The following is a 19376-nucleotide window of genomic DNA, read 5'->3' as shown; positions in this document are numbered from 1 at the left end:
CCAGTCACTTCTAAAAAGTACAGGGGCATTAAGACACAGAGTGGCCTATCTGCTTGTCCACTTCCCGTCCTGGCAAGAGGAGTGAAGGAAATTGCTCATCCCCAGGAAGGAGAGATGACTTTCTCAGCTGACTTTCTCAGATGAATCTGTTGGTTGAAAGAGGCTAGCAATGGGTGAGGATGGTAACAGGTAAGGATCTCTGGGCACACCTGTTTGAAGCTAAAACCTTTATTTAGACATCTGATATCCAAGTTGAATCTGTCAACCTGTTGACTATCCATTTGCTCATAGTTGTATGTTATCAGAAAGCAAAATTCACGAACTCCCTGCTACCAAGTCACCCAAACCAAAAAGAAACAGAAAAAAGCCTTTGCTGAGTTAGTTAGTTGCCTTCCTAAAAGTGTAAAAACCATTCATTTGAAGGAAATATTTGTCTTGTGAAATCATAGTTACTGTTACTTCCCACTGGCTTGTAAGTCCCCAAAGGACAAGACTAATTCATACTCCTCTCTAAATCCCCAGGAACTCTGTTGGATGCTTTTATCTATCTACTACCGGAAAGCAAAAACTGAACTTCGACACCAGTCTTTTCTCTTAGCTTTCAGAATACTTAAAATCCAATTCAGTGCTCTTTTTGTAGTTCTTTCTGGGTGTCTACTCAGCAGCTTTTCCTTTTGACCTTTCACATTGACTTTTCCTTATACGCTACTTCAAGTGTTCTTGGAAATAACGAAGGTGTGAAATACAAAAAGTGTAGACATTTTCAATTTGTAGCATTTTTTTAACCTGTCAGAAGGATGTTCTCAATATATCCCCTTTCTCACCCTCACCCCTCTTTTTTTAACCACCACCAGGTATCCGTTACAGCACTGATGTGAGTGTAGATGAAGTAAAGGCTTTGGCTTCTCTGATGACCTACAAGTGTGCAGTGGTTGGTAAGTGATTTCTTTTGTTACTACCTAGTAAGAACTCTCTGGGGAAATATGTTTACATACAAGATGACTGTTAAGATGTTAGAGAAATAGACTGGAGCAGAACTGGTGGTTTTTTTAAGTCGCACAGTGTAAGGCTTACATCATTTTTTAATTAGACTTAAGATTTAGTCTTTTTTTAAATGGGGAACTTTTTATAGCAACTAATTGGATTTTCTTTAAGTGAAGATCTTTGTTTAAAGCCCTTTCCATACTCTGTAAATAATACCAAATCATAGAAGAAAAATAAATACACTGTTCCATTTCATAAGTAGTAAAGCATACTGATTAAATATGCATTGTAACTTGCCTGGGTTTCTAACTTCTGTTCACTAGAATTTTAAAGTACAATATTTTAGAAGAGGTTAATATGGGTTGATTGCTTGAATTTTCTGAAATTAAAACTTAAAGCATCATACGTTTTTGTAATGTTGTGTAGTGCTTTCTTCCTTCTTAATTTTGTTACCCTTTATATGGAATAACAACCTTCAGCCGTCTATTACAGATGTGCCATTTGGGGGTGCCAAAGCTGGTGTTAAGATCAATCCTAAGAACTATACTGTAAGTATCAAAGTTACATTTGCACGTAGTGCATTTACAAAGGACTTGAAATGACTAGGTCTCTATTGCTTTTAAAAGGAATGGAAAAACAAGTAAATAATTAACTCATTGAGTATGTGCCATATAAAAGGTCACCTGCTTAACATGTCCTTTTTCATTTTCGTACTTGGTGAAAAGGTAATTAATACCTCCATATTCTTAGGCACTTAATCCACGTTTATAATTACTATAATCTGAGATTTTTGTATCAGGGTCTCAAGATTCTGGTGACAATTATCGTAACTGATCTGGTAAAAACATCTTACTATTTATGCTATCATTTCCGAGATCATTAAAGCTAGTTATTACTATGTTTTACAGTACCAAAGTAACGTGTACACATATATAATAAACATACGGTGTTATTCTTTTAAAAATTCACCATTTAAATGAAAATATAACGTTAAGGATTGCTCAGAAGGTCTCATATTATTACAAAGCACAGGAACTGGGTTTTGAGCCCTAGTTCTACTCAGTTGTTTACATAACCTAATTTTTTATCTCATTTTCTTATCATTGAAATGGGAATGCCTCCTTGACGAGTTGTTCTGAGAAGAACAAGAAGATATATTAAAAGTTCTGCAACTATTAGTTATCTCCACAAGTGGTTTTGCTATCAAAATTGTTTCCATTGTTTTTGTTTTCTCTTTTTTTTTTTACAGGATAATGAATTGGAAAAGATCACAAGGAGGTTCACCATGGAGCTGGCAAAGAAGGGCTTTATTGGTATGTGTTGCCATGTAGGTTTCCACATGGAGTGGGAACATCTAAAAATTGCCTTAATTTGAACTCCTGCTTTTATCTGTACATGCATGGATTGAGTTGCCCTTTTTACTGAGAAACTGGGTTCTGTGATAAACATAGTGAAAATACCCGGGCCTATTTATGACACATCTCTAAAAGAAAAGTTCAGGTTCCCCGTATTCAGTGTGGACACCAGGAGAGGTCACTTCTGTCTCTCCTCCTTGTACATACCATGTTTCCCGAAAAATGAGACCTAGCCGGACAATCAGCTCTAACGTCTTTTGGAGCAAAAATTAATATAAGACCCGGTCTTTTTTTTTTTTTTTTTAATTTTATTGGAGAAGGGGAACACGACTTTTTTTTTATTGGGGAACAGTGTATGCTTCCATGCCTTTTTCCAAGTCAAGTTGTTGTCCTTTCAATCTTAGCTGTGGAGGGCGCAGCTCAGCTCCAGGTCCAGTGCCGTTGTTAGTTGCAGGGGGCACAGCCCATCATCCCTTCCGGGAGTCGAGGAGTCGAACCGGCAGCCTTGTGGTGAAAGCCCACTGGCCCATGTGGCAGCCTTCGGCATTAGGAGTAGGGAGCTCCAACTGGCTGAGCCACCAGGCCAGCCCCTACCCGGTCTTATTTTACTATAAGACCAGGTCTTATATAACATAACATAATTAATATAATATAACGTAATATAAAATACCAGGTGGGTCTTATATTAATTTTTGCTCCAAGAGACGCATTAAAACTGATGGTCCGACTAGGTCTTATTTTCAGGGAAACAGGGTAGTAAAGGCTTTTGATCTCCCTAACAGCATTGCACAACCTCTACTGTGACTTCTAGAAAGACTAAAGCCATACTTTCAGGAGCTAAATAATACGTGTATTATAAACATTTTTTAATATATAAAAAGCAGTTTTACAACAGTAATCCTGTTGTTCTGATAGCAGTGAGAAAGCTGATCCTTTTTAGAACTGGAGGCTTAAACAGGCCTGTCTCCAAAGCAGTGGGCACGAGCAGGGAGGTGGGGCTACGTCTTGCTGATGACTCCCTCTGCCATCACCAGCTTGTTTGGGGGTTCCCTAAAATTCATTGTTTGTTACTAGAGCTTTTGCCAAACTGACTAAATTTCTGAAGGCACTGATCTTCATTTGCCTGACGTTTTTATGTCACACTAATTAATTACGTGTGTCATATGTTCTTTTCGTGAGATAGGAATATTTTCTGTGATGTATAAATATTAATTAACCTTTAATTTTCAAACACTGAGTCTTTCTGTCTTTTCTTGTTCGAGAAGTAGTCTGATGTTTTAATAAAATAAACCAAATTATTTATTACAGTGTTTGCCCTTTCAATTTAGTTAAACTAAAGAAGGCTAGTATAGAAAAGATAAGCTACTTTTTCTCTTTTCCTGCCCATGTTTTTCTTCCCCAGTATTCCTCCCACTATTGATAAGTTCCTATGAACTTAGATATCCTTATTTTGAAATTTCCCCCCTTTTTAGGAAATAAAGCATGAAATGAATAAACTAATACAGAAATAAGTGTAGGTGACACTAGAACTTACTAGATTTGGCTTATCTTACATAATTTCAAAGGCATTTGGATTCTTGGCATGCCTCCTCTTCCTCCGCACCACTGTGGACTTGAAGTAGTTAATGAATTGACTGTCTCCTTCACAGCAATGGCTACTAATCCTGAAGTTTGTGAATTGAAGTCATATTCAACCAACTGATAGCCTACATAAATTTTTACATTATGTTTCCCTTTAGCCTAAATCTCAAAAGTGTTTAATAGTCTTGAGTGGTTTCAGACTTTATTCAGTTGTATTTATCGCCCATATCCAGAGTATATTCAGCTTAATTTTCTCTATCTTGACAAGTGCTTTATAGTTCCAAAGGTTAAAAAGTGATTCATTGCAACAGGGAAAGCTTAAATAATAGCAATTTGATTTCTTTGCTTATGTGCAAAAGCCTCATTAACTCACAATGCAACTAAACCGACCTGCGGACCCAGAAAATGGAGGTCAGAGGATTTCTTTCTCTCCCTCCAGGGCACAGAACTGGTCCTGGGCAAAACTTTAGAATTGATGTCCTTTTTCTATTAATTTTTTGGCTTCCTTTTCTACAGAGAATTTCTATTGCAATTTTAACCTGAGTCTGAGTCCTGGCCCGGTCACGTTGTATGAGTTAGGATCAGCTTTTCAATTTCTTTAAAATAAAAAAAAAACAAAAGTCAGCTGGGATGTTGATAAGGTTTGCATTGAATCTGCAGACCAATTTATAGTTACATCCATTACTATTGGATGTCTTTCCACTTGTTGACATTTTTTATTTCTTTCAATGATGTTTTGTCGTTTTCAGTATACAAGTCTTACACTACTTTTCAAAGTTTATTCGTAAGTGTTTTATCCTTTTTGATGCTGTTCTAAGGAATTCTGGCCTGCAGAATTCTTGTGAGGTCTTTGATATCAGAATAAGACTAATAGAATATCTAATAGAATGAGTTGTGAAGTGTTCTTTCCTCTTCTGTGGTTTTTTTTTTTAAGTTGTGAAAGGTCAACATTAATTCCATTGTGTGAGTTTAGGCATCCCCTTTTTAAAGTGGTTAAGTTTACAACCATTTACTTTGTAAACTTTGTAGACAGTTCCCTTGCAATAACCGGTGTCTCCATTCTTTCCATTCCCCTGTATCTGCATACACCAAAATTACCCCTTCAGCTCTACTTCTATGTTCATGTTTTGTTAAAGCAGTTATTTCTTTTAGACAGTTTTTCATCTTATTTATATACTGTTAGAGGGTTGAGTGATGACAGTTTAACTTTCCTGAGGGTAATTACCTGAGGGTGTTTTTAAAAGGATGGACTTTCAGACCTGTTCTCTGTAGAGTATTTAAGAATTTATCTGTAATTCAGGAATTGAGAAAAACAGGTGCAATGCCCTTTCCCTGTGTCCCCAGGTCCTGGCATTGATGTGCCTGCCCCAGACATGAGCACAGGCGAGCGGGAGATGTCCTGGATTGCTGACACCTATGCTAGCACCATAGGGCACTATGTGAGTACCCTCCAGAGGCCTCGGGGCTTCATTTGCTATCTAAGAAATAACAGTTTGTATTATATGTGAAACTAGAGAACTCAGTGGGTGTTTCTCCACCCCTTTAATCATATCTCGATTTGCATCTTATTTTACTTCTGTCTGTATTCTTAAACCATAAATTTAGTGGACATGGATTGAGCTTTTTCTTACATGCCACCCTATCCTGGATGCGGAGATTGGACCCTCAAAGAGGGATCACCTACTAGGGCAAGACACTAGTAAGGAAATAAAGAAGCATTCAGTTTTGACTTTTCCCTTAAGCGCTTTCTCTTAAAGAGAGATTAAGGCACGTAAGCAAATAAGTTATGGTGACAGTGTCATACAAGGGTGGAGAGTTACCGTTTCTGAAAGAAGGCTTCCTTGAGGAGGTATTTGGGGTAGGCCTTGAAAATGGGTAGAATTTGAACATACGGAGATTTGGGATGTAGGAGGAGAGATAGGAGAGCTCAGGTTGTCTGGAGGTAAAGCATATTTTAAAATGTTATAGAAGTATGAAGAGGGAAGTGGACGAGGACAAAGATACCAAGCCCTTGTGTTTTGTAGCACTTGCTGGTCAGCCTTTGGTGCTGACCGTTCCTCAGGGGAGAGTGGGTTGGAGGCAGTGTTGGCTGCACTGGAGCAAAGAGGTAACCTCCACATAGTGTCAGCACCTGTCCTCATAGCCCGGGAGCCACAGGGGCCGGGGAGAGACTCAGCAAGACTGGATTGGATGTGTGAGATCGAAGAGGAGGAAGACAGTGTTGAGGCAGGGGGAGCCAGAAAGACTGGATGTGAGGGACTGGAAGAAGGGGGGCTTCTGGTCCGCCCTGTGGAGACGAGCAGACAGCAACTAGGGGAAGGGCAGCATGAGCGTTAGAGGCAGAAGGAGGCATCTGGGGAACGGGCTTCATGTCCAGAAGAGGCGAACTGGAGAGACTGAGGGAAGACCGCAGGAGCCAAAGTGGAGAGCGAGAGAATAGGGCGGAAGAGAGGCCAGCAGAGGAGGGTCAGACCAGGTTATCACCCTGTAGGTGACAGCAGGACTTTGGCCTTTGTTTTGAAAACAGAGGGAAGCCACTGAAGCGCACTGGTTGTGAGCAGGTATGTGACGCAGCAAAGTGTGCTTTCTCAGCTTCACTCTGCAGCAGAGAATGGGATTGTAGGCAGAGGCCTACAAGGAGCCCAGAACGAGAGGTGATGTTAGCCTGCCCTAGCATTGGAGAGAAATGGACAGATTGAAGAGCAATTTAGGTGAAGAAAGCAGTCAGTTTTGAAAAATGAAAAGCACTGAGGACTCCATGTTGTGGATGTTGACGGGGCAGCGGATTCTGAAAAGAAACCAAATCAGCAACTGGTTTGTCTGTGGAGTGGTGAGATGGGAACCAGACTTCAGGGGTGTGTTGAGAAAGGGAAGTATGGCATAAAGAGTAGCCTCCACTTAAGAAAAATGCACCAGAGAAGGCAACTTGAAAGATGGCTATAGTTCAAATGAAAAGATTTTTGTTGTTGGTTGGCTTTAGGCCACAGATTCATTAGTGCAAGAGAGAGATGATGTAAGAGAAATGTGGGATAGTAGGTGTAGTAAAGTCTTCCGAGGAAATACAGGTCTGGTGAATTTTTCTTTTAAGGGCCCTAGTGGAAAGATCAGCCTTGGAAAAGAAGGCTATTTCTTCCTCTGAGACAGAGGGAGGGAGGAAGGGGCTGTAGCCTCTCCGGTGTAGGAGTGTAGCGATCAGTCTCATTTCCTGAGGGGTGCAGTCTGTAGTGGGGAGCATGGGCAGACAACCTGGATTCTGGAACTGCCTCCTTCATGCACCAGCTCTGTGACCTGTGGTAATTGCCTTGAGTGCTCTGTGCCTCGGTTTTCTTATGTGTACAATGACAGTAATAATAGTACTTATTTCACGAGACAGTCATGAGGGTTAAATGAATAATAACATAATGCATTTGTTCCTTGGTAAGCACCCAAGAAATAAATATTTATAAATACCACATCAGGTCAATTGCACAAATCTCCTGAAATACAAGAGAGCAATATGAGGCACTTCAGAGAATTTTGTTTGGCTGTTTTCCATGTCACCTTTTTATGTTAGATGAACTCTGTGTATGGTCTCTCATTTTTTTTGTTCTTTTTTAAGCAAGACACTAGATCGAATAGTACAAAGTAGTAGGCAATATATTGTCATTTGTAGCTCATTCCCAATGGTGACAGCAAAAGAAAGTTTTGCAAGGCACTGACAGCTAAAACCTTGGACTATACTGGTAGACATTTCCTTTGAATGATGGGAAATTCAAAATCAGGACCTAAGGTAAGGAAGCCATAGTTTTTGTTCCTTATTTCCAGACATGAACCTAAACAATGCAGCTCCTGTTGTCTGGCCCCACCTGGAAGAGCCAGTGTTGGAGGGAGAGTGCATTCTCCTCCCTGGGCTTCCGGGACAATTAGGTATGCTCAGGCACTGGCAGCTGGCTCCACGCCTGACCTCGGACAAGACTGCTGGAAGCTCCAGCATTTGCATTTCCACTGTTTAAAAGCACTTGGCACTAGGTTTGCCATTCTGTATTTATAATGGTTCATTATTCGTGAAAGAAAACTGTGGGAAAACTACTAATTCTGTAAATCACTTTACTAGACTGCTTTTTTCGTACTTTTATTCTTTTTGTTGGTAATTATGAGTAATACAATTCTAAGTTCTCTCTGTAAAAAGTATTTAAACAATACAGATAAAGACAGTCACTTTTTAGCTCAGCTTACGGTGAGGGGTAAGGCATAAGGTGTGAAGTAAGCACTTTATCTTGTTTCACATGGGTAGCGAATTGCCTTAATAAGTTATGAAATAGTCCATACTCTAGCCACTGATGTAAAATGCTTTCCTCATTTTATATTGATTTCCTATGTATAACGGGACTGTCTAGTTTCTCCTGTCCCACTAATCAACTTGTCTATTCTGCACTGTTTGCTACAGTTTATAATCTATTTAATGCCTTGGAAGGGAAGCCCTCCCAAGCCCTTTCTTCTTTTTCCTAATTATACTTGTTTCTGAACAAGAATGTCTGCACATCAGTCCAGAGTATAGAAAGGTGGTGGTGCAAACTGTTCCTTCCCCACCCACTTCACTTCTCCAAGTTAACCGCTGGTACCAGAGATTCTCTACTCACAGAAGGTGTGGGCCTCTGTCTCTCACCCCGCAAATGATACCGTACTAAATAGACAAAAAAAATGAATTCCTAGAAGTAGAGTTTCTGGGTTAATGGGTATTTTTATTTTGGTAGATATTCCAAATTTCCCTGACAACCCCTTATTATTTTGTTGTCTTTTTTTTCCCTTGAGTATTTACTGTTGATAACCCACTTTTTTAGGTGAGCTTCAGTATTTTCTTTTAAAGTTCTTTTTTTTATTATTAAAATGTATTGGGGGTGACCATGGTTATTAGTAAAATTACATAGGTTTTGAGTGTACAATTCTGTAATACATCATCTATATATTGTGTTCACCACCCAGAGTCCTCCCAAAAAACAATGGTTAGATGCCCCGAAGTAAGTGGCAATGCCTTAACCGTATGCGTATTATTAGGCCTGAGGGCCTCTTCCATCCTTGTCTAGAGGAGTGCGAACATTCTCTCCTTCCTTACAACACTTGAAGTTCTTTTTAAAAAGTAGTATTTTATTGAATTTGTAGATTAGTTTCACAGAAGGATATCTTTACAACATTGAGTCTTTCCATTCGAGAGCACCACAGTGCCTCTTCCTATCTTAAGCTCTGTTTTGGTGACATGCTCATCTTATAGTAGATTTCAAGACACTTACGGAAGGATAGAGTGCACCCTGACTTAGTAGGGCTTAAATATTTGTTGAAGGAATAATAGTTTTAAGCTAAACTATCTGTGCTTTTGTGACACTGTTATTTGTACTTACCTGATGTTAAATTCCTAAACACCCTGTTTCTCTCATCGGAAAATATAGTCTATTTTTTCTAGGAAAAGAAATCTGAAAAAATGAGGCATGTCCCTACTGATGAAAGTGTACATTAAATACACACACTCCTAATGAGCATATTTTCATTAAATGAGAATGTGTTTTGGCTTTAATCTTTCATTATATTGGTTCATCATAGAAATTGTGCTTGACATTTCATCTTTGAAGTTTTGTCTTTCTTTTGCAGGATATTAACGCCCATGCCTGTGTCACTGGTAAACCCATCAGTCAAGGTGGAATCCACGGAAGGATCTCTGCTACTGGCCGGGGAGTTTTCCACGGGATTGAAAACTTCATCAATGAAGCTTCCTACATGAGCATTTTAGGAATGACACCAGGTTTTGGAGATAAAACATTTGTTGTTCAGGTAAAAATTTTTGTTTTCTTAAAGAAAACCTGATATACGTAAAGTAAGTTTTCAAATGTTTTTAGATTTGTAATTTAAAATTTTTGATTCTTTTGAATCTCTTGGTTGTTTTCAGAGTATTAGATCCTTTATTGTTTGAACTTGGTAAAATTCATGTGACTAGAACCGATTTGGATATCTCTCAGATACATACGAAACTATCAGCAACTTCTTTTGGTCGATATTTATATTAAAAGTGTATCCAGAAGGGAATGTCTGTTAAACTATTAGGGGCATACATAAAGGTTGCACAGTGATCCAGATTTCAGCTTTCAGAAAGAATTGGCATGGTATTTGATTATTTTACTGAGAGAAATTTAAATTGAGTGCTATTTTAAAATAGAATTCATATTCCTCCCATTTAATGACTTAATCTTTCTATAACCATTGCACATCTGGACTGACCTGGGTGGTATGGTTGACACCACTGCGGTTTCTTTATAAACCAACATGGCTGCACCTAACTAAACTTCTTCAGGACTCATTATTACGGAGAACAAAGGGTTGAGTTCCACATTCTTAAACATAGAAATTTATTGTTGAAGAGAAGCCATTTAGCCCATTGTTTCTTTTGGCAAAAGGATTTTGAGAATTACTTCCAACAGAATGTCAAATGTATTGGTCAGAATATGACTCTTAAAATCTATCTGTGCTAGGAGTTTGGCTTTATGTCATGTGTAATTATTCTATACAGGGTTTTGGTAATGTGGGCCTGCACTCTATGAGATACTTGCATCGCTTTGGTGCTAAATGTGTTGGTGTTGGTGAATCTGATGGGAGTATATGGAATCCAGATGGTATTGACCCAAAGGAACTGGAAGACTACAAATTGGTACGTTAATCTAATATCTGAACAGCTTGACTACTCTGAATATTGTAAAGTGAAAATAAGTCTTATTGAAATCTATCTCCATTGCTTATTTTTTAAAATGTAACTCAAAGAGCTTTAAAGGTAACTGAGTTTTCATTATAGGCACTACACATAATAAGCATTTAAGCTCTGGTATAGATGTTCATTCTGATTTTCAATCAATTACAGCAACACGGATCAATCCTGGGCTTCCCCAAGGCAAAGCTTTATGAAGGGAACATCCTGGAGGCTGACTGTGACATACTGATCCCTGCCGCCAGCGAGAAGCAGCTGACCAAGTCCAATGCACCCAGAATCAAAGCCAGGGTGAGAGCAGAATAAAGACTGGGTTCAGCATTACCAATGTGGTTAACAGCTTTATTGGGACATAATACATATACCGCACAATTCACCTAAGTGTACAATCTAAAAGCTTTTAGTATATTCACAGAGTTGTATAACTATCACCATGGGTTTCCTCTTAAACCAAACTTCCAAAAAATAGTTATGGAAATTGAAAGGTGAAGAATAGTTTTATGTACTTTATATAGAGCAAAATAACTTATTAATTTAATTTAAACTGGAATTATACTTATCGCCACAACTCCCTGCCCATATATGCATATCTGCACTCAGTGGAGGGGATTTAGAGGTGTTATTGGCATTTCTATATTTTCCTGACTTAAAGATCATTGCTGAGGGTGCCAATGGACCGACGACTCCAGAAGCTGACAAGATTTTCCTGGAGAGGAACATTATGGTTATTCCAGTAAGTTATCTGTGTTTGCCAGTTTTATATGTACTTGGAATCATAATTGTCTTCTGGAAGAAATTGGGGGGGTGTGGGTATTGTTAGTTTCCCAAGCTGTAGTGAATCCTTCATCTTTATTTTGTGTTTAAGAAAATAAAGTAGAAGCATGGTTAGTATAATAAGCCAGTCAATTTTCTCTTTAGCCTGAACATTTTATTTCAACTACAAGTTATTTCTTGAATGTGTATTTAATATATTTAGCCTTAAGAACCCAATTATATAAATGTAGATTGTGCTAGAAATACTATTCTAACTTAAAGATTATTTTATGATTCCTAACCTTATGCTTTTCAAATGTCCCTGCTACTTTATTCAGAAAGCTGATATGAAGAATATGTGTTAGGTTTTTTAGTGAATAAGCATGGGATTTATACCAAAAGGTTACTGGAAATTGGAAGTTAGTGTGGACTTGTGTTGCATTTAAGTGTGGCATTCCTGATACTGTCTAAGATATGTTTGGGAAGTTTGAAGCTTAATCTGCTTTGATATTAAAATTGAGCTCTTAGGTTTATTGTAAGCTTTTATTGAAACCATTGTCTTTTCATTTCTTTGGTGTCTTCCTGTTGCATTTTTGTATATAGGATCTCTACTTGAATGCTGGAGGAGTGACAGTATCTTACTTTGAGTGGCTGAAGAACCTAAATCATGTCAGCTATGGCCGTTTGACCTTCAAATATGAAAGGGATTCTAACTACCACTTGCTCAGTAAGTTCTGATGATGATGTTCTCCAAAAATAATCTTTTGGGCCAGGTAGGAGGCTGCAAAAAGCTTGCACTTATGAGGACTAGTTTCCTTTTCGTAATTCTAAAGAATTTAAATTAAGTTCAGAACAGAAAACTATATTATCCTGTCTTATGAGTCTTAGACCATAAATATACAATTTCTTTATGGGTAATATATTAGCTCTCTCAAATATATTTTTATATTCAAATGTGTGTTCTGTGATGCAGTGTTCCCAGAACATAACCTACAAGTTACCAATAGAAAGAGTATCATTTTAAACCGGGAACTCCTATTGATACGCATCCATTTCTACTTCTGCTTGCTCTTAATAAAGACCTATTTAGTGTCGAGAATGTTTCCAGTCTTATAATGAGAATACTGTTTTTCTCTGACTAGAGTAGGCTCCAGAATTAACAGTAGAATTTTCATCAAGCTGAAATAAGACCAAGACCTCCAACTGAGCTTCTCTACTCAGACCACTCAGATTTGGGTGAAGTGATCCATCTATTTCCGTTTCTTTTTCCCTCAGCATTTTCTTTTTTTTAAGAGCCAAGGAAAAACCCTGGTAATGGGTGTTATGGAAACAGAGCAGTGACCTAAATTCACTGGCCAAGTGCTGTATTCCTTTTTAACTGTGTTTTAAATGATTAACTCTTTGGTGTCATGAGTGTCAAAGGTTTCTAAAACTCTGTTAGTCTTTGGGTTGTGGATATAGTTTGGGACAACTTTTGGTTCTACTTTATTTTTTTTCTACTAGCAATGTCTTCATCTCTTGCTTTTTCATAGTGTCTGTTCAAGAGAGTTTGGAAAGAAAATTTGGAAAGCACGGTGGAACTATCCCTGTTGTGCCCACAGCAGAGTTCCAAGACAGGATATCGGTGAGTGTGCTTGTGACAGAGTTGGTATTTTACACACACTGCCTGCTCTCTTTAGACTAAGGTCAAGTAGATTGAGTTGACAGGTTGTAATCACCCTGACAGTAATTACATGACTTGGGTGTGTTTTTATACCTTCCTTTTTCATTACGTTCTAAAAATGGAGTAAGAATCCTAATTTAAAACAACTGATAGTTCTGCTTTTTGTTCTTTCTCAATACAGGTGACTCAACAAGTGATTCAAATGTAATTGCGAAGAATTGTTATGTATTTTAACTCTTTTAAGCTTCAGAGAAATAAAAATAAATTAGATAGAACTAGATGAAAATTTGGAATTGCTATATGGATACAAATAAGACAGTTAAAGAAAACAGATTGGAAAAGGTGTTTTATGTGAATTAGCTATTGACAGGCCATATAAATAGTACGTACGCATCACAGAGAGAACTTCTTCACCATTAAATGGCAGAAGACATGAAAAACGAAATCAGAGGAAATAGGCCAAAAAAAAAAAAGTTTAACCTTTCAGTTAAAGAAACACAAATTAAATAAGTTTTCTTTAATGTATTCAATTAGCAAGAACAATTCATGGAGCTTATACTACTCATGTCTGTGGTGAAGCAACTGTACCCTTATTCTGATAGTAATGCAGATTAGTGCAGCTCTTTGGAAAAACTGAAGGCTTAGTAAAGTGTTCCTGAAGCCTTTTGACATTATAATAACATCCCCTCTGGGAATTTATCCGAAAAAAATAATTCTAAAGGAGAGGAATGGCTCCATCCATCATGATGTCACTGGAACTGTTTGTAGTCAGTCAGTTTTTAAAATGAGGTTTGACAGTCATATATATATATGGAAGGAAAATGACTAAGTTATAATATATCTTATGAAATGAAATAGTCAGTCATGGAAAATAAAGACTGTATTGAAACATGGGGAAAAGTTAAGGGTTTTATTTTGAAGAAGATGCTTTTGCCACACTAGGTACTAACTGTTCCCCTGAATGAGTCTCCCTCTTTCCTGGAGCCATGTTTCTGTTAGCTCTGGCCCCTCTGTCTGCAATGCCAGGCCCTGTCCCTGCTTAGGCGTCACCACATCTCTGTGGCCTTCCCTGAAAGTCCCCTCTGCCTGCCAGAATTGCACACATCCTTCCTTCATGAGTAACCACTGGGCCTTGGCAGGACTGCTCTGCTCTTCTGTGGGCCTCTAGCTCCTCCTTGTGGTCACCCCATGTCCTAGCACCTGCCTGGCACACGGCAGTCCCTCAGGCAGTCCCTCAGATGGAGAAACCTCGAGAGGCAGTACAGAGAGAAGACCGCCAGTTAGTTAGGAAGACAGTTGTGATGACTTTCTTTTTTATCCTTTTTAAATAATCTTCTCCCAGTGTATTGGTCTCTCAAGTTTCAAATGCTTTCATTGCTTCTAATTTTAGACTTTAGTGCCATTTCTCACCTCTTACTGACTTGCCTATTACAGGAGTCTTGTAATAACGTGTCAGTTGGAAAACCAGTTTTTTTCCATCTCCTTTCCTCTACTGTTGTCCTCCCCAGCCATGCTCTGGCCCTTCCAGGACCTGTATCGCTTGCCCTACCATCTTTTCACTGTCTCTCATCACCCTCTAATGTCCGTAGTTCTCTCCTTATCTGACTTCAGTTCCATGCCTCCTCATTACCGTGGCTCCCGCTCTTGTTTGCATCATCATATAAACCCTGATGACACCCAAATCTCTGCCCCCTCCGTGCCTGCACCCCTGTAGCTGGAGGGGAGGCCCATTCACTGTTCAGATCCTGACCACTAACCTCAAGTAGGTTCTCAGGTCCCAGCAATTATACTGCTTTTCCCTGGTCCATTATTTTCTCATTCTTCTGATTGATTGTATCATATTTTCTCCTCTACCCTGTGTTCCAGATCATGGCCTGGTATGTTTTCACAGAGAAAACTGAAGTAGTCAGAGAACTTCCATATGTACCCAGCTCCTGGTATCTGTATGTCTTGTGTCATCTCTCCTTGTTACAGCGCAACTCTCTGCTTCCGTCTAAGCCCAAGTCTTGTTCTAGGCATTGGATGGCCTGTTTCCACCCTCTCAAATGCCCCTCTCTCTTCTGCAGCTCAGTCCTGCTTCTGTTCAGTCTTTTCTATCAATGTACCAAATGCTGTCGTAAAAACATACAAATCTTAATCCCACTTCCCCTTCCATTTTTATTTCCCTTACAGCAAACTTCCGTAAGAGTTGTATATATTCTGTTTCCAGTTCTTCCACACTGGAAACCTACTCTCATGCCCATCACACCCCAAATCTTCCATTCTTCTCGAGGTAACCAGTGACATTGGCATCACCGAGTCCTGTCAGCAACTGTTGTCACAGTGACCACTCCCCCCTGAAATCTTCTCTTACCTTTCAGGAAAAGCACATTGCCCTGGTTTTCGTCCTACTTCACTGGCCATTCCTTCTCGTGGCCTTGTGCCCCTCCTGTCAGCTCTCCACTAGCTTACAGTACAAAGGCCTTGGTTCCTGGACCACTTCTCTGGATGAATTCAAAATTGTGGTGATCTCACTCAGCCTCAGGGTTTTAAGTCTCTTCCCACTAAAATATAAACTCCATGAGAACAGGATTCTCATGTTTTCTGCTGTGTCTCCACTGTGTGGAAGAGTGCCTGGCACCTAGTAGGTACTCAATAAATGTTTGGTGGACGAATGAATGAATGAGCAAAGAAACAGCAGTATTTCACCTGTAAAGCAAGTTTTTTTCTTCTTCCCAACTTAGTGGAACAAAACAAAGTTTAACCCAAATGTTTCTTAGTTGATACAAACGTTATAGAAATGTGCCTTCTTAATTGAATAAAGTATTAATGGGCTGAAATTCAACACAGATAATTTTTGTTGGTGACCCATTTTTTTTTTTTATGTGTCATATCGGGATATTGTTTGATAGCTGTATGTGTCATATTAGGAGTGGTAGTGGTAGTTAATGTTCCTAAAATTTTTTTCCCTTTCTTCCATCTCCCCCACACACACACACTCCGGTTCAAGCCATTGTTTCTCAGTCTAGTTGTATGGGACGCAGCTCCCTGGCCCATGCTGGTATTATGAGCTTTGCGCTCCCCCCCCCCCCCCCCCCCGGCTGAGGCAGTCAGTTGCGGTGGTCAGTCAGCCGCTCATGGCAGCACATGGTAGCCCGCCGCAGTTCACACCAACCTCCGGCTGCTCACGGCAGCCCAGCTCCAGGGAGAGCTGTTGTTGACAATCTTAGCTGTAGAGCTAAGCAAGTCCCACTGGCCCCTGTGGGAATTGAATTGGCGACCTTCTGCATTAGGAGCACGGGCTTTCCAACTGCCTGAGCCACCAGGCCAGCCCTGTGTTCCTAAAATTTTAGAAAGTGTTCCAAAACACAAATTAGAGGAATCTATTGAAAGAAATTGACTATTGAGAATCCGTTGAGATAACTGGCTTGGGAATGAAATGAGCTGACTTGGTCATTGAGGTACCTGCGTTATATCCCAGCTCTAAAAATAGCTATTTTGTAAACTTGGCCAACTTCTCTAGTCCAGTTTCCTCACTGGTAGAATTAAGGGGGTTATTTAATTCTGATAATGTTTGCCCAGCTTTAAAAGTTGGTGGCACTGCTGAATATATTCAGGATTCTACCCCAGAGCTGTTATTGGAGATGCTTAGATGCCTTTCCATGCTTGTGTCATGTCCCTGTTCTGGGGAACGGAAGTGAATGCGCTGTGACCCGAACAGTATAATGTGTGGCGGTGTGTGACTGCATGTCAGATGGTGGCTGGTGCTGATCTCACTACTTGCCTTCATGTTTCTTGGTTGGTACTTTTCTGTGTTGTTTTACCATTGTCTTATGAGTATTTGTTTGCTGTCAAATATAATGAAAACTAAATTGTGATTAAAATGCAACTACTTAACTAGGTATCAAGATATTGTACAGAAATTGCATATATCTACAATTCTGGCTATACATTGACTGAAGAATCCTTCGCTCACATAGGTGCAGTGAAGCGTGTGTTTGTGTCATTTTATTAAGTTTTTTTTTTTTTTTCCTCATAGGGGGCATCTGAGAAAGACATCGTGCACTCTGGCTTAGCTTACACTATGGAGCGCTCTGCCAGGGTACGTGTGCACGTGCTGTTTGCATCTCAGCTGTCATCTCAGCCGCCAGATCGTGTGCTCAGGCGTAGTGCTAGAAAACAGCCATTTGTTTACCTGTTGCTCATTTACGTGCAGCAAAATGCATGCTTTTTTAGTCTTAAATGATGAGCAGTGTTTTGGGGGTTTTCAATCTGTTTATAGGTTTACGGGAATAAATAATAATAGCAAGTTAGGGAAGAGTGATGTTAGGTGTTTAGCTAAAAATCAAATAGTCAGCCAAACTGGATTACAGCTCAGGGCATCACTCCATTATAGCTAAAGGAAGCTGCTACACTATGGAATTTGGTATAAGTAAAAGGCTTTTTGACCACTTGGCTCTAAGTTGAAATAGCATAAACAGATATTAAAGAAGAAGAAGGTAGTGTTTGTTGTTAATTTTTTATTGAGATATAATTGAGATACCATAAATTCATCCTTTAAAAGTATATAATTTAGCAGCCTTAAGTATATTCACAGGGCTGTGTAGCCATCACCACTAACTCCAGACCATTTTCATTACCCCATTCTTAGTTCATTTAAATTATCACAAAGTATCAAATGATCTGGCTCCAGATAACAGGATGTTTAAAGGGCAGAGAGACAGCTCACATCTTACTGCTGCCTAGACAGTGGTTTCTTGAATTCTAGAGAAAAAGTCCTTCCTGGCTAGAGGTTACTCTACTGCCTGAGTAGTTTCCCTTTGGCTGCCCAAGTCCTGCACTGAAATGGTGACAGGTAACTTGTCCATATGTGCCTGTGTGTTTGTGGCCTGTATGCTTGAGTTGGGGTGGTCTTCACTGTTCTCTCCTTCATTTCAGCAAATCATGCGCACGGCCATGAAGTATAACCTGGGGTTGGACCTGAGAACAGCTGCCTACGTCAACGCCATTGAGAAAGTTTTCAAGGTGTACAACGAAGCCGGTGTGACCTTCACATAGATGGATTGTAGCTGACTTCTTCACTGCCCTCTTCACCTCTTCATCTGTAGCCCTATCATCACAAGTTTACGTGTAACCACAGAAATCCTTCTCTCATGACTTCATAGGTAATGGATGCCATTCTCAACAAGTCAATCCAAATCAGTCCCTTAAAAAAAAGAAATTAAGGTTAGGGGATCCTGTACAAAGATGATGAGTGTGAAAGTAGCAATGACCGATGCCACAGAGCTATTGGGTACTTTGCCTTTAAATCAAACGTCTCTTCTGTCTGGCCGCGCTGCCTTGCTCCCCGGCTGCCTCCCCCAGCTGTCAGAGCTGAGGCTGGGAGAGGACCTGCTGGCCAGGCGCAGTCGCTTGCTGCTTCAGCTCTGGACAAGTCTGAGACAGGCCATAACTGACACGCTTCAAAAGCAGGGGTGTGGCATTTTCAGAAGGTGGCATGGACCTCAAGTGAGTTATTGGTATTTTATATCAGCAAAAGAACTCAATTTTACAGATTGCAAACAAAAATAAAAGCTATTTCTCTTTATACATTTTATTCTTTTAGAATAAAATAAGTACATGCTGCTGTAATAAAATTGCCTTTAATCACTCAGTAAGCCTAACCTTGACTCAAGCAGTGAATGCCTATAAACATAATGGATGAAAAAAGCTAGTATTTTTATAACAAAACAGTATCATTTATAGCTTATCAATAGTATATTGTTGTCCCGCAAAACAAAAAGCCCAGTGGAGAGTTAAGTTACCTTCATACATATCATTCAGTAGCACATGATGGAGGCTATTTTTGTTAAGACTGACTTGAAATTTACTAACCACAATTATGACAAATAGTCCAAAGAATCCTGTAACCTCATTATCATGTTAATTAATTGGTCTTCTCTTTTGAAAATCTGTTGTGTTGACTGATTAAACAATAATTCACATAGAGTCCCAGAAAAACCCACGTGGCTCCCTCTGGAGTCTGGCTGGCGGCTCTGAGCTTTGCCGATGGCCCGGCTCGCCCTGACTGTGTCCTCTGCAGAGGCCTCGCATTCTACACGCAGCTTCCTTACAGCGGCCTGAAAACAACCTGGGGTAGAGTGTTGTGTTTGGGAGTTATTTTGCCAGGGCCTTTTGAAGTAGTGTCCCAATGAAGTGCTAGATATTATTTATGTAAGAATGAGCTTTTTTCTTTTTTTAACGATAATATCCTTTCAGAAATTTCTAACTACTTTGTAACTGCATGACTTAACCTGGTGATAAAAGCAGTTATTAAAAGTCTACCTTTTCCAAA

At 39.5% G+C, this 19376-nt stretch overlaps 1 protein-coding gene and 1 non-coding gene across 3 annotated transcripts in view; one reads left to right on the top strand and one right to left on the bottom strand.

Moving 5' to 3' along the window:
- Positions 1 to 19376, top strand: part of GLUD1 (glutamate dehydrogenase 1) — a 32135-nt gene extending 12759 nt beyond the window's left edge. The window contains exons 2-13 of one of the 2 annotated variants that reach the window (XM_033131384.1): positions 855 to 935; positions 1477 to 1532; positions 2234 to 2297; positions 5265 to 5359; positions 9543 to 9722; positions 10456 to 10593; positions 10801 to 10938; positions 11300 to 11380; positions 12004 to 12127; positions 12933 to 13024; positions 17082 to 17144; positions 17981 to 19376. In XM_033131384.1, coding sequence (XP_032987275.1) covers positions 855 to 935; positions 1477 to 1532; positions 2234 to 2297; positions 5265 to 5359; positions 9543 to 9722; positions 10456 to 10593; positions 10801 to 10938; positions 11300 to 11380; positions 12004 to 12127; positions 12933 to 13024; positions 17082 to 17144; positions 17981 to 18100 — 1232 coding nt within the window. In that variant the 3' untranslated portion in view covers positions 18101 to 19376. The remainder of the gene's footprint in view (positions 1 to 854; positions 936 to 1476; positions 1533 to 2233; positions 2298 to 5264; positions 5360 to 9542; positions 9723 to 10455; positions 10594 to 10800; positions 10939 to 11299; positions 11381 to 12003; positions 12128 to 12932; positions 13025 to 17081; positions 17145 to 17980) is intronic. The other variant, XM_033131385.1, reaches the window with a different exon arrangement.
- LOC117036520 (U6atac minor spliceosomal RNA) lies at positions 8892 to 9017 on the bottom strand. Its single transcript, XR_004425411.1, has one exon. It is a non-coding gene; the product is annotated as a U6atac minor spliceosomal RNA (small nuclear RNA).

The sequence above is a fragment of the Rhinolophus ferrumequinum genome, chromosome 16, assembly GCF_004115265.2.
Source record: "Rhinolophus ferrumequinum isolate MPI-CBG mRhiFer1 chromosome 16, mRhiFer1_v1.p, whole genome shotgun sequence".
Taxonomy (NCBI): Eukaryota; Metazoa; Chordata; class Mammalia; order Chiroptera; family Rhinolophidae; genus Rhinolophus; species Rhinolophus ferrumequinum.
Note: the sequence above shows the minus strand (reverse complement) of the source record. Positions and strands in the feature narration are given on the sequence as shown.